The sequence below is a fragment of the Palaemon carinicauda genome, chromosome 14 (genome assembly GCF_036898095.1).
Source record: "Palaemon carinicauda isolate YSFRI2023 chromosome 14, ASM3689809v2, whole genome shotgun sequence".
Classification (NCBI taxonomy): Eukaryota; Metazoa; Arthropoda; class Malacostraca; order Decapoda; family Palaemonidae; genus Palaemon; species Palaemon carinicauda.
The window spans coordinates 21,526,150-21,541,149 of NC_090738.1; the positions used below are offsets into that span (position 1 = coordinate 21,526,150).

A 15,000-nucleotide genomic window follows, 5' to 3' on the forward strand; every position below is an offset into this window, starting at 1 on the left:
GCAAAGGACGAAGACATAATAACTGCAAAGGACGCAAGTATGATGACTGCAAAGGACGAAGACATAATAACTGCAAAGAAAGCAAGTATAATGACTGCAAAGAACGAAAACATAATAACTCCAAAGGACGCAAGTATAAGAACTGCAAAGGTCAAAAACATAATAACTGCAAAGGATGCAAGTATAAAGGCTGCAAAGGACGCAAGTATAATGACTGCAAAAAACGAAAGTATAATGGCTACAAAGGACGCAAGTATAATAACTGCAAAGGACGCAACTATAATGACTGCAAAGGACGAAAACATAATAACTGCAAAGGACACAGGTATAATAGCAGCAATGGACACAAATATCATAGCTGCAAGGGATGAAAGTATCACAGCTGCAAGAGATGCAAGTAAATCTGGTCCCGTTTTCGAAGTAGAGGTCTTCATTATCTTCTCTCTCCCTGGGTGGCAAATGAGAGGAATGGACCAAGCGAACACCCATTACACTTAAGGGGAAAAAATCTTCTCATCCTTATGAAGATCTGTGCACAGCCGGAATACAAAACAAGCGTAAAAACTAGTTAACAGGTCCCACATGTAATGCGTAACGGACAATTACGAAGGTGGGAGGCTAGATAATCAGAGGTTAATTTACAGGAATATAAAAAGGGAGATGATAACGATTAAATTGTGTAGATTAGAATAATATATACTGTCTTTTATCAAATAATAAGAATACAGATAAATACAAACATAGACTTACTAAAATAAACATGGGAGAATATGGCGCATGGCTGAAGATAAATTAAAGACATTTTTTTGCTTCAAGACCAAAGAAAAAACCGCCATGAGATAACGGACGTTCAACATTAATAGATGGCACACGCCTAAATAAACATTGAATATACAAACAGACATGAATAGAAAAATGATTGATTAATTTATGAATAAAGCTAAATATCAAACTCAATTCTAGACAATACAAAATTATACAAAGACAGACAAACAAATAAATATACGCATAGATAAGTGATATATTAAATGAGAATAAAAATGAGAGAGAGAGAGAGAGAGAGGAGAGAGAGAGAGAGAGAGAGAGAGAGAGAGAGAGAGAGAGAGAGAGAGAGAGAGAGAGACAAACCTGAAACATGTCAACGAATAAACCAGTAGGCAGAGAAACGGTTCTCTGTCTCTGTCTCTCTCTGTCTCTCACGGTCAGGTGCCATCTCAGCGGGTGTCTGGTGCCACGTCTGTCCTGGCTGGCAGCACTTGCCCAAGTGTTTTGAAGTCGGGGGTCATGCGTCTTTGTTTGTTTGGTCAAGGGCCATAGGCGAGCGGGTGCCAGGGCTGCAGTGCCACGTTTAAGAGGTCACTGTGTTAAAAGCTGTCTGTTGCGTATGGGCGATTCCAACCCTCTCCATGTCCCGTTAGCAGAGTAAATACAATAATAATAATAATAATAATAATAATAATAATAATATACCCTGATTTTTATATGTAATTTCAAGCGAGTTAATTACCAAATTTTACTTAACCTTGCCATTGCCTGATTTGCTTTTTTCAATCTTTCATCAAATTCCAATTCTAAAGACTCTGTATTAGTGACCATACTTTCTAAAGATTTAAATGATTCTACCTCAGTAATCCTTTCTCCTTCCAATGATATTTCAACTTCCATTGCATATTTCTTTCTTGTATTCATCTTGAGCCCAACTTGCTGTGACATTTCATGCATTCTGGTAAGCAAGCATTGCAAATCATGTGGTGTTCTGCTAATAAGGACAGCGTCATCAGCATACTCTAGGTCAGCTAATTTTCCATTACCAATCCAGTCTAATCCTTCTCCACCATCCACAAGTCTTCCATGCATTAAAAAATCAACGAGAAGGCTATACAACATAGGCGAACTAATAATAATAATAATAATAATAATAATAATAATAATAAATTTCATATCTGCTTCACCCTAATGACAGACACACCATAATGATAATATAGCATTATAACAAAATGCAATTACATAATAATAATAATAATAATAATAATAATAATAATAAAATCTATCTGACTAGAAGGGGCCACTCGGTCCCTCTCCATGTCCCGTTAGCAGAGTAAATAATAATAATAATAATAATAATAATAATAATAATAATAATAATAATAATAATCATCATCATCATCATTTCATTCTCGTCATGTCCGTAAATAGATACATAATACAAACACAATACAGTAAGAAAACGCGCTATAATACATTACTTGACCTCACTCGGATTCGCAAAGCACATAAACAACCTTAACTACACAGCTCTCCTCATTATGGCAGTCAAATACACTCTTATAGAGGATGTAATCACATACTAACGCTATACCAACATCAACAAATCGTAAGATGAATGCATAGGGATAATTCAAATAGTTGTACATGAGACGTTTCGAGTAGCTTTGTGAATAAATAGAAGTTTTATGAAAAAGTCGCGAGGTGAAGCCTGAGCGTAGATAGGTAGCTTATCAAAATGATAATAATAATAATAATAATAATAATAATAATAATAATAATAATAATAATAATAATAATGATGATAATAATAATGATAATAATAATAATGATGATGATGATGATTAAAATAATAATAATAATAATAATAATAATAACAATAATAATAATAATAATAATAATAATATTGTTCAAGAATCAGCAAGAGCAATGCCTGATAATTATGCAGATAAGGAAACATAAATTAATGTAAAATAATATTCTACATTAAATAACAAGGCATACCCTATGTAGAGGTACCAGTCAGGGGCGTAACTCACAGGGGGGACCTATCCCGCCCCCAAGTTACCCTTAAAAGCAGTGCCCTGAAGCTTTCCTTGAACCTCTGAAGAAAATTATATAATTTTAAGTATACTATAAGTATTATTGATATTTCCACTCTTAATAGACCTTGTAGCTAACCCCCCATCAAAAAAAAAAAAAAAAAAAAATTTACTGCTGAACAGGCTTGCTTCGCTTGCCAACCACCCCATTGCCTTCACGTCCCCCCCCCCCCACCACCTTCGATTTTGGGAATCACTTAGTAAACTTATCAAATTCTATTAGATAAAATTCTATTGATCAAATCTTTCTTCGATGAATAATTAAATAAATGAGTAGTATTAGAAAAAATAGTGAAAACTGAGAGAGAGAGAGAGAGAGAGAGAGAGAGAGAGATAAAGAGAGAGAGAGAGAGAGAGAGAGAGAGAGACCAAAAACACTTATGAAAACTAAGGTACCATTTGAGTGCCGCGGCAAAAGATAAAACACAAGAGAGAGAGGAGAGAGAGAGAGAGAGAGAGAGAGAGTGTGTGTGTGTGTGTGTGTGTGTGTGGAAAAGGGTTTCCCCTGGCTGTCGCCAGAGGGTGTGAGTGATGCGAAAACTTCTCGGTTTTCATGTAAGTGGCTAAAGTCTTGGCGGTGGCAAACCTTTTTGTGGTGGCTTTTCGGGTCAATCTCCAACGACCTGCTTTCGCTCGCTGTCTCTTTTTAGTGGAACCGAACTATTTCGGGCTGTCATTACGCACCAGACTGCGGAGCTGTAAAACCACTCCTCTCTCTCTCTCTCTCTCTCTCTCTCTCTCTCTCTCTCTCTCTCCTTTTAATCGAGAGTATGAAACATTTATTTAGCATTTTTAAAATAGTGTACATTACAGTTATTCATGAAAATAGACTGAAACCATGACCCCTGACGACCATAAACTGACTGGAGAACCTCATGATGATGATGATGATGACGATAAATAATAATAATATATCTTACTTCAGCAGTGCCCTATGTGTTCCCAAGTAAAACAGACAAAAATTCAGACATTAATCACAATTAAATGTTTACATATAAATATACATACTATATTTCTAAATTGAATATAGAATTAAATATTCGTACACCAACACACCACATATATACATATTAAATGTTGAACAAAAGCAAAAACACTAAATATATAGGGACATGCTTTCGTGCGAATATTCAAACCATATACGCAAAAAATAATTAAGGAAGAGAGAGAGAGAGAGAGAGAGAGAGAGAGAGAGAGAGATTGTACGGTATCTGGGGTCAAACTACCAGAGTCGCTTACACCTACAGTAACAAAAGTCATATATGTGATCTTTATGAGTATAATTAGACTAAAATCCACTGAGTCTCAATGCTTCAGTAACAACGTAATATAACTTTTCAATAATAATAATAATAATAATAATAATAATAATAATAATAATAATAATAATAAACTACTTTGACGAAAGATCCAAACTTAAACCTATTTAAAAAATCACTGGAAATAAGAAATTCTTTTAATTTTTTCTTATTTTTTTTTCTTCCATGTGGTGACGACTAACAGAAGTTCCCACAAAACGCTGTAATTAACGAGATGCCATTTTTCTTAAATGGGTTCAACCGCCTTGGTTTAGCCTATTCTTCTCTTTTATGTGCTAACTGCCGTTCCACTGGGTGCCACTAATACTAATATATAAAATAAAGTTAACATTTAAGAAAATTACAACAATAATGATATATGATAAATGTTATCAATTATTTTTATAACCATCTCCTATATATATATATATATATCTCAATTTTTATTACCATTTCCCGTGTATATATATATATATATATATATGTATATATATATATATATATATACATATACAGGCGTTGTCATATGCGTGTGCATGCATAACTAAATCTTAACCCGTCATTTTTGACGGGTCGCGTACACTTGTATAATCTTTCATCATCATCATCGCCTCATACGCATTTATTATTATTATTATTATTATTATTATTATTACTCGGTCAAGAGATGCTACTTAAATGAGACCAAGGAGCTAAGGGGGGGGGGGGGGGGCGCAGGAAGTTGCCAAAACACCACATTGTTGCTAAGATGAAATTTCACGCCATTAGGTAGGTCAACTAAATGATAACGCTCAAGATCCTTTATTATTATTATTATTATTATTATTATTATTATTATTATTATTACTATTATATCTATTATTATTACTATTATTATTATTATCATTATTAGCTAAGCTACAACCCTCGTCGGAAAAGTTGAATGCTATAAGTCTAAGGGCTCCAACAACGTAAAATAGCCCATTGAAAAAAAAAGAAGAAATAAATAAACTACAAGAGAACTAATGAACAACTGAAATAAAATATTTTAAGAACATTAACAACATTAAAATAGAATTTTCATATCAATACTAAAGGAGGCTAGTGTCATACTTTGCTTATTTTTGAGATTCAAAAGGATTTAATCCTTTCTTTATTAAAGTACTTTTTAAAACGGATGTTAGCTTTTGTAAATAAAAATGATTGTAGATTTGCAAATAAGGACTATATAGCCCTGCGCTGGGGCCTGTAAGGCCATTCAGCAAGGAAATTCAGCGCTGTGAAAATTATCCAGACTCAAGGGTTATAAGAGAATTTCTCGGGATATTGCAGAACCGAGACATTCTGTAACCTATAGATGACAGCCACGATAGTCGACTACCTATATGGTACCTAATGCAATAACTGTGTCATCTAATAAGTGTTTCAAAACCTTTCCCCACCCCCAACTCCCACTAAAATAGCTGACTTAAGACCTTTTGTCTTTTAATGGAGAGGATAATAATAATAATAATAATAATAATAATAATAATAATAACAATAATAATAATAATAATAATAATAATAATAATAAAAAGAACAACACCAATTACGAATACAAAAACATTGAAACAAAATGATCCATCAGGAACTTTTCGTGAACCAAGAGGGTTAAAATATATACCTACTACCTTAACCAAAAATATTATTCTGTTCTGCTAAGGTAAAAATTGTGTCTGAAGATGAAACTCATGTTTATCATTCGACATCTACCTGATGTTCATTACATTCTCCGACCTCTTTCATACGAGCCTCTGCACATTCCCACGGAAACGTTCATGCAAAACTGCCTGGACAACTTTGAAATTCAAAGCTGCCAGGAAAACTTTGAAATTCAAACCTGCCTGGATAACTTTGAAATTCAAAGCTGCCTGGATAACTTTGAAATTCAAACCTGCCTGAACAACTTTTGAAATTCAAAACTTCTTGGGCAACCTTTGAAATGCAAACCTGTCTGGATAACTTTGAAATTCAAAGCTGCCTGGACATCTTTGAAACCTTAAACTGCCTAGACAACTTTTGAAATTCAAAGCTTCCTGGACAGCTTTAGAGATTCAAAAGTGCCTGAACAAATTTTGAGATTCAAAACTCCCAGGACAACTTTGGAATTCAAAACTGGTTGGACAACGTCGAAAAACTATCAGCAGAAGGACTTCATCATTCTAATCTACCGTTTTCAAGAAAAGGCAATAATTCATACATTCAAAATATTTTAAACTGAAGCGAATTAGTTATGCTGGGATACACTTCTGAAATTATTTCTAAGATTCGTCGGACTTTTTTACATATAGGCAGTTTTCTATTTTTCAAGCGTCTCATTATTTTTTAATTAATTATCATTCTAATTAATTATAGCCCTTATCATTAATGTCAGTATCATTATTATTTTCATTTTAATACGTTATTAAATTCTTTATTATCAGTGAGGGAAAGACCCTCTTGTATAAAATTCTCATTAAAACTGATGACTACATCAGCGAGGTTTGATTCACAATAAGATCTATATTTTTCTGATATTTCTCTTATGCATATTACCATCATTGTCACGACAACATAATTTATTATTATCATTATAAGTATTATTACTCAATATCTTCCCCTTTCATTTTTTAATAGATATCCTTATCATTTCCTGTTCTGTCCTAAAAGATCCCCAGTCAAGATTCTCTCTCTCTCTCTCTCTCTCTCTCTCTCTCTCTATATATATATATATATATATACATACATACATACATACATATATATATATATATATACATATACATACATACATATATACATATATATATATACATACATATATATATATATATAAAATTTTATTTCTGGTAATAATTGTCAGGGAGAGAGAGAGAGAGAGAGAGAGAGAGAGACTTATTCAATGAGTAAAAACACAAGGAAGAGGGAAGATGAGAAGGAGAAACAAGGGGAAAACAATACAGATAAAACAGTGAATAAGCGAGATGGAAAATCATTCCGACCTGCCATCGTCCGCCATCTTTAGCGACATATTTCAAGCGAATAAAAACAATTCCTTTTGCCCTTTCCCGTGACCGGCCTGTGTGACGTAAATTAGTTATGTGGCCGGGGCAGAGACCGACTTAATTAGTTATTGGAGGCTAAACTCACAGATTTATGTCGGGTCTCGTTAACCGAGCGACCTGGATGGTAACCCAACCCGACACCCGACTCCCACTCCAAGAGCTCCCCAAACGCCTTCCGAACCGTCCATTTTGGCACTGGCTTCGGTTTCCATTTCTTCGGGAGGGACGGGATAAAGCCGATCTCGGCGGTACGTCTCCAGATAGCGGACGTTATTTTCTATAACTTGGCAATGTTTTAACATATTTCCACTTAGAAAAATATAATAAAATGTAATTAATTAAAAGGAAATTTCTAATAAATGACAATATCAAAATCAAACACCACTCGAGGCAAAACGCCATGCGTGGTCTCGACTCATTGTCAGTCCTTCACAGCTACCAAACTTCCTCATGTTTGACGTCATCTACCAACCATCTTAGTCTAACAATATCCTTCGCAAAGCACCTATAAAAATCTCGCCGCCGGTGAGGAAACCCGAAGTCAAATGGTTGGTGGGCGAATCGAATGAGGGGTGAGGGGAATGACACACCGTTCATTTTATTACTCCCCTCAGATACGCAGAATAGACAAAGGGGGAAACCAAGCCATGCCTTCTCTTCTCGCTGAACAATGTGGCACTTCTGTTCAAGAACTTTTTAATTGCGTATTTTAACCTTACGCGGTGTTCATAAATACGCAATGGGATTCATTGAGGGCAAAAGTTGAATCGATAAATTAGAAAATAAATTAATAGATGGACAAGTATTTGATTGGATAAATAAATTGATTACAGTACTAGATAAAAGAGCGACAAGCAAAAACAATTTGAAATATTAGTAATAAGGTAATAAAAAAAGTCAAATTCATTATTTAAAAAAGTGAAACTTATCCAGTAAACAACCAAGAAGTATGATCTAATAAAAAAGGAGTTTCCCAAAATGATAAAACATTGTTCGATGGTGTAAAGAATCAGGGTAATGAGGTGCCACTGTCTTTGGCCTATACTCATTAGGCCGGTTTCTGAAGCCGTTCTGAATTGCTGTCAATAGTTCATCTTTCCAAAGAATAAGCTTTCGATTCTTAATCGAAAGTTTTCTCGAAATTGAAAGAGTACAATTTCGCTGAAACAGAACCCCCAAACCTATCTACAGGTTGTAATTTAGCATTAAGAGAAATTGCAAATATAAAATTGTCTCTCACCAATATAGGACATTTAGGATATTTACACTAAACTCTTAAGGGCAGACTATTTCACCTTAAGAGAAGTTCTAGACGCTCAAGCTTAAAAACCTATCAAACGAGGAGCTATAATCTCGTAAGCTTATTTTCTCTACTTACGACCCTTCCATCTCGCTAGGAAAGAGGTGTTTGACTTTTAAGCTTTGCGATAAACTGATGTACCTTACAATCTCGTAAGAATGGACGCTTTCCATTTCTAAGCTCAAGACATTGCCAAAAAAGCTTCAGATTCTTACATACGATTTCAAGAGGATGTAAAAGAATATAAAGCTACAATCCCGTCTAAAACAGAAAAACTTTTAAGCTGACAACCTCGTAAGATGAAAGAGCTCTCGTAAAAGAGATGCATAATCCCATCAGGAGTGAAGCTTTAAAACTTCCAAGAATACAGCCCTTTTAAAAGATATGCTTAATGTCATCACAAGAAAATCATAGACTTTCAAACTTACAGCCTTATAAAACAAAAGTTTAATCCCATCAGAAGTAAGATTGAGACTTCCAAACTTACAGCCTTATAAAATAGAAGCTTAATTCCATCAGAAGTAGAGCTTAAGACTTCCAAGCTTACAGCCTTTTAGAAAAGAAGCTTAATCCCATCAAAAACAAAGCTTAAGACTTCCAAGCTTACAGCCTTTTAAAAAAGAACCTTAATCCCATCAAAAACAAAGCTTAAGACTTCCAAGCTTACAGCCTTTTAAAAAAGAACCTTAATCCCATCAAAAACAAAGCTTAAGACTTCCAAGCTTACAGCCTTTTAAAAAAGAACCTTAATCCCATCAAAAACAAAGCTTAAGACTTCCAAGCTTACAGCCTTTTAAAAAAGAACCTTAATCCCATCAAAAACAAAGCTTAAGACTTCCAAGCTTACAGCCTTTTAAAAAAGAACCTTAATCCCATCAAAAACAAAGCTTAAGACTTCCAAGCTTACAGCCTTTTAAAAAAGAAGCTTAATCCCATCAAAAATAAAGCTTAAGACTTCCAAACTTACAGCCTTTTAAAATAGAACCTTAATCCCATCAAAAGTAAAGCTTGAGATTTCCAAACCTAAAGCCTTATAGATAAGAAGCTTAATCACATCAGAAGATATGCAAAAAAAAAAAGAAAAAAATAAGAAAAAAAAATAGCACTACTCTTGCGATTTCTCCATAGTTCTCTCTCTCACCTTTTGAGCGTAGGACTGCGGCAGAAAGTCAAGAAATCCAAAACCGGGCTAAGAATGTCTGGAGCCCCGAAGCGACTGTTCTCATATGCTACAAATCTTATTTCTATCATGGAAGCAATTTCTCGGCCCTGTCATGCGACAAGACTTTTCATTTGATTCATATTGGTTGGTATAGCTTTCTCTTGGTCACTGTAATTATGTTTAACATGTGTTGTGTATATATATGTATGTATATATATATATATATATATATATATGTATATATATATATACACACACACACATATATATATATATATATATATTTGGCATAGAAAGAACATAAACATTGGCAGTGAAATAACATAGGGTAGATTGGCCAAGACACCAGTCACCCGTTGAGATACTGCCGCTAGAGTTATTGGATCCTTTAACAGGCCAGATCGCTCTCTCTAGTTACGGATCATTTTGTCTTTACCTACACATACACCGAATAGTCTGATCCATTCTTTCCACATTCTCCTCTGTTCTCATACACCTGACAACACTGAGATTACCATACAATTCTTCTTCTCTCAAGGGGTTGACTACGGCACTGTAATTGTTCAGTGGCTACTTTCCTCTTGGTAAGGGTTAAAGAGACTCTTTATATGTGCTAAGCAGCACTTCTAGGAAAAGGACACTCCCTATCAAACCGTTGTTCTCTGGTCTTAGGTAGTGCCATAACCTCTGTACCATGGTCTCCCACTGTCTTGGGTTAGAGTTCTCTTGCTTGAGGGTACACTCGGCTACGCTATTTTATCTTACTTCTCTTCCTGCTGTTTTTCTAATTCTTTATAATTTGTATATGAAAGATCTAACTCAATGTTGTTACTGTTCTTAAAATATTTTATTTTGATTGTTTATTACTTCTCTTGTAATTTATTTATTCCCTTGTTTCATTTCCTAACTGGCCTATTTTCCCCTGATGAAGCCATTGGGCTTATAGCTTCTTGCTATCTCAACTAGGGTTATAGCTTAGCTTGTGATAATAATAATAATAATAATAATAATAATAATAATAATAATAATAATAATAATAATAATAATAATAATAAACAGACGTAAGCGGAAGGACATGTCTGAGTCCGTTGTTCTGCAGTGGACTAGTAACAGATGATGATGATGATGAGATATATATATATATATATATATATATATATATTTTATATATATGTATGTATGTATATATATTTGTGTGTGTGTGTGTGTGTGGGTGTGGGTGTGTCCGTGAGTGTGTTTTTGTCTAGGACTTGGTATTTGCTTTGTTTCTTCCATTGTGTACTTCTATAAACCAAGTAACAACAATAATGGTAACGATGGTTTTGGAAGATCGCGCAATTTTGCACTCCATGATTACGAGCAACTCGTTCATCCACCCCCAGAATATGTTTGAGTTCAAAATAATCAATTCAATCACTATCATTTTTACCAAAATTTTCTATTTTCAAACACCTCACCTCAAGATCTCAATGCGATGCTCATTATTTTACAATATTACTCGTTCTTTTTTTAAAAATATTATCGAAAAACTTTTCATGATTTTAAATTGAGGCTTGATTTGTTTAACAGTAAAAATGGACGAAAGAAGAATGAGGGCAGTTAGCTAACTAACCATGGTAGAAATAATTTAGTAAGTTGAGTATTAGAAAGAGTAGTGTAAATCGTGGTTTAACCACAATATCATTTATATAAAGGTATATTTTTCTTGCCCTATTCCAACATCAGTCCCAAACCTGTCCAACCTGCCATAAATGAAACCGTAAAACCATAAAATGACCATCATCAAAGCAGTCATGCAATCACCATTTCCATGGCATTCCATGGTTCCTTCATACGGGCATTAAATTGACCAAATAAACGCCGCAACTCTATTCATTTATACACATTATTTACTGTTTTGTCATTAACTTTATCGAGCTCATGCATTTCGAAATTTTGCTTTAATTGAAAATGAAAACTATTTTCATGTGTTTAGTATTTCAGTGGAGAGAGAGAGTCCGATTTCGATGTCATATTAACTGAAGCTGCTTGCATTTATTAATGAAAATTTAACTCCCGTAAATATACGAGGGATATATGCTTACACGAGTTTTTTGAGTTTAATGTCATACTTCAATGGGAAGAGCCACAAAACAACTGTTATTACACGTGGAGAGAGAGAGAGAGAGAGAGAGAGAGAGAGGGGGGGGGGGGGGGGAGAGAGAGAGAGAGAGAGAGACCTCGTATCACAGCAATATTGAGTATCATCATTGATAACGAAATACAAATGTCAATCGCAGATATTCATTTACTTACCCCCCCCCTCTCTCTCTCTCTCTCTCTCCTAACCCTTCAATTTTTGGCAGGCAAAATTATGTTCCCTTCCATCAACGTAAAAATCAAAAGGTTAATTTGTTATGTATTTCACTGATCAAACAACAGCATTTCAACAACGTAAACTTTTGTTGGATTGTATGAAACTTTGATTTAATGAGTATGAGGTTGCCATAAGGTGAGTGTATTTTAACGAGATTTAAAATTAAAGCCATAAAAAATGTACCCTTATATAAATAAAATTTTGGCTATACCTCACCTTACATTGCTCTTAATAATACTTGACATCCCAAACTATTCCGTACTATGGTTAAGTAACTAACTACCCTCATTCTTGTTTCGCACATTTTTCCTATCAGTTAAAAAATCCAATGAGTCATAACTTATCATGAAGCGAATTAAATGCTTTCAAAATAAGAATACAATTGTATTCACTAATCTTTGATAGTGTGGCTATGCCAAATCTTCATCACTAAATAACTTAGGTATAATACACAATAATGTTATGATAACGTGTTTTATTATGTTATATCTTTGTTGTCTGGAAGTCCTGTATTTCCTTCATATAATTTTCATTGTCATCGCCATTTCTTTTCTTTTTTTCTCCCTCTCTTTTTTTTCCGATATGCATGTTATCATCATTATTAAGCGTTAATTCTATCGTGATTTTATTACCCAGACCTTAGAACTCTGTGGTCAACCTGCTAATTGACGTTTATAATATATCACTGATATTATTGCATATCTCATCTTATTTTTACCGATGTCAAAAGTGTAAGATCACTGTACCCTTATTGTAACTCTGTATATGGCTTTTGCTGAAATAAAGATTATTATTATTATTATTATTATTATTATTATTATTATTATTATTATTATTATATTCGTAATAAACATTTTCTTAATGTGTTGTCCATGTGTATGCGTTTAACAATGACCACAAACAAACACACAAATGCCCCTCCTACCTTATTTCAAAATTCCCTATCAACCTAAGCCGTTCACAAACTAACACTGCTCTCTTTCCTCCCCAGGGATCTCCTGCTGGGCCCTCACGGCGAAGGGCCCGTCATGTCCCACCACTTCGACCCCACCGGCCACGACATGAGGGCCATGTACGTCACCAAGATGACCTACGACCCGACGAAGATGGGCTACGACCCCAGCCTGGCTGGCATGGCCCAGCGGCAGAACATGGTCAAGCCCGAGATGCTTTCACCCCACTTCAAACCCGAGGCCGCTTCACTGCTCCACCACTTCCCCAACATGGCCGCGGCCGCTGCGGCTTCCTATCCTTACCACGGGTACGACGCCTCGGCGCTACAGGCCGTCACGACGTCCCATCAAGATATGTGAAGGGATGGCTAGACGGGTGGAACGGCGTCTCACTCAAAAGTCCGTTCTTTTTTCTTGTTATTTTCTGGTCCAGTGTTACTATACTTTATACTAGTTACGTACAGTAAGTAATATCAATTCCATTATTCTTTTTACTCCTAATGAGAATTATCTTCCGCCGGAGAATCAATAAATGTGTGAATGAATTATTCAGGGATTCAGTTCAGGGGTTAATGGGATCAAGCTGGTGACTAGAAGAATCTGGAATTGAAAATCGGCTATTTGGAATTGGTTGCACTTCCCAGAACAGACAATGTCTTGTGGGGCTCTACGGTCCTGTAGACAGTTGGTGGTGTATCGTAATAAAAACAGTGAATTCTGCGAGACTAGTTTCATTACAGACAATATGAAAAACCAGGTCTGAAGACTCGTCCAATGAAAAGGGTGAAGAAAAAAACAGAAGAATGATGCCAATATATTCAATTAATATGACATCGACAAATCTTAGCTCATTATAAGACACAACTAATAACATCCCTATCCTATTCCCAAAATAAAAGATGGACAATTCTTACACTAAATCACATCCTAAATCGATTTTTTGTGAAGTGAAATCACTCTTTACTCGTGAAAATATGAGCCTCATGAAACTAAATGAAGAAGTGTTGGCGAAGGAAAGACTGGTAGTCATATTGCAAGGTGCTAAACTCTCTCTCTCTCTCTCTCTCTCTCTCTCCTCTCTCTCTCTCTCTCTCTCTCTCTCTCTCTCTCTCTCTCTCCCAAGTGTACAGTGTATATTCTTAAAAATTGTGTTCTTCCAGTATTTCGCCGAGTTGTGAAATGGATGTGCCAAGAACAAGTTCATTCGTTCCCTTAAAAGAAGGATCTTTTGTGATGTTTCAGACTCTGAAATCGCTAAAAGCTCCTGAAGGTTGCAGGACTTTTCCAGAAAAAAAAAAAAAAACAAGATGGCGACGATCCGGGACTGGGTGGCGGTCATCTTGACCAGCCAAGAGGATTTGAAGTCTTCTCTTGGCTAAGTGGTGTATGACAGTCTAGTACGGTAGCTACCGAACAGAAAGCATCGTTTTATCATGTAAATAATGCCTGTACTGAAGGAAAGTGGTGTTCTGAATAAATAAATGTTGAATGCAAAGCTTGCTAAACCGAGCTGTTAAGTGGTGGCCTCTAGCAGTCGTTTTTTCAATTGTTCGCCTGATGAAAAAGACCATAAACACGTACCGTACGTGATGGCTATTCGATGTTCCATGTAAATATGTTCTTTTCCATTATTAGAGTTAAGGTAGCTGTAAGTATTTATGAATTGATGGTAGACTACGTTTTGGATTCCAAGGATATGAGCTGAAAGAAACTCAAAACAGAATCAGTGATCGAAAAAATATGAGGGAGAAATAACCTACTGAATATTGCAGTGTTTATTAACCATGAAAAGCTTGGAAACAAGAATGAGTTTCGTTCATTCCCATTTATTTGTGTTCAGTTCAGTGAATACTGTGCATTTAAAAGATATGCCAATATACTGTGTACTGTGTCTGTTTTTCTCAATAAGTTATGATATTCAATTTCAATATAATTGTGTTCATATATTTTATGTCTGTTTTTCTTCCTTTTATAAGATGTTTACATAATCAAAAGTGGAATT

At 35.0% G+C, this 15,000-nt stretch overlaps 1 protein-coding gene and 1 long non-coding RNA gene across 2 annotated transcripts in view; one reads left to right on the plus strand and one right to left on the minus strand.

Moving 5' to 3' along the window:
* The window catches only part of LOC137653127 (homeobox protein SIX6-like), a 99,887-nt gene extending 85,839 nt beyond the window's left edge, over positions 1–14,048 (plus strand). Inside the window, exon 3 of the mRNA XM_068386518.1 lies at positions 13,037–14,048. Within this exon, the coding sequence (XP_068242619.1) occupies positions 13,037–13,358 (322 nt within the window). The 3' untranslated portion in view covers positions 13,359–14,048. The remainder of the gene's footprint in view (positions 1–13,036) is intronic.
* Positions 1–15,000, minus strand: part of LOC137653128 (uncharacterized) — a 185,872-nt gene that overhangs the window by 142,928 nt on the left and 27,944 nt on the right. The gene's annotated exons all lie outside the window — the stretch shown is intronic.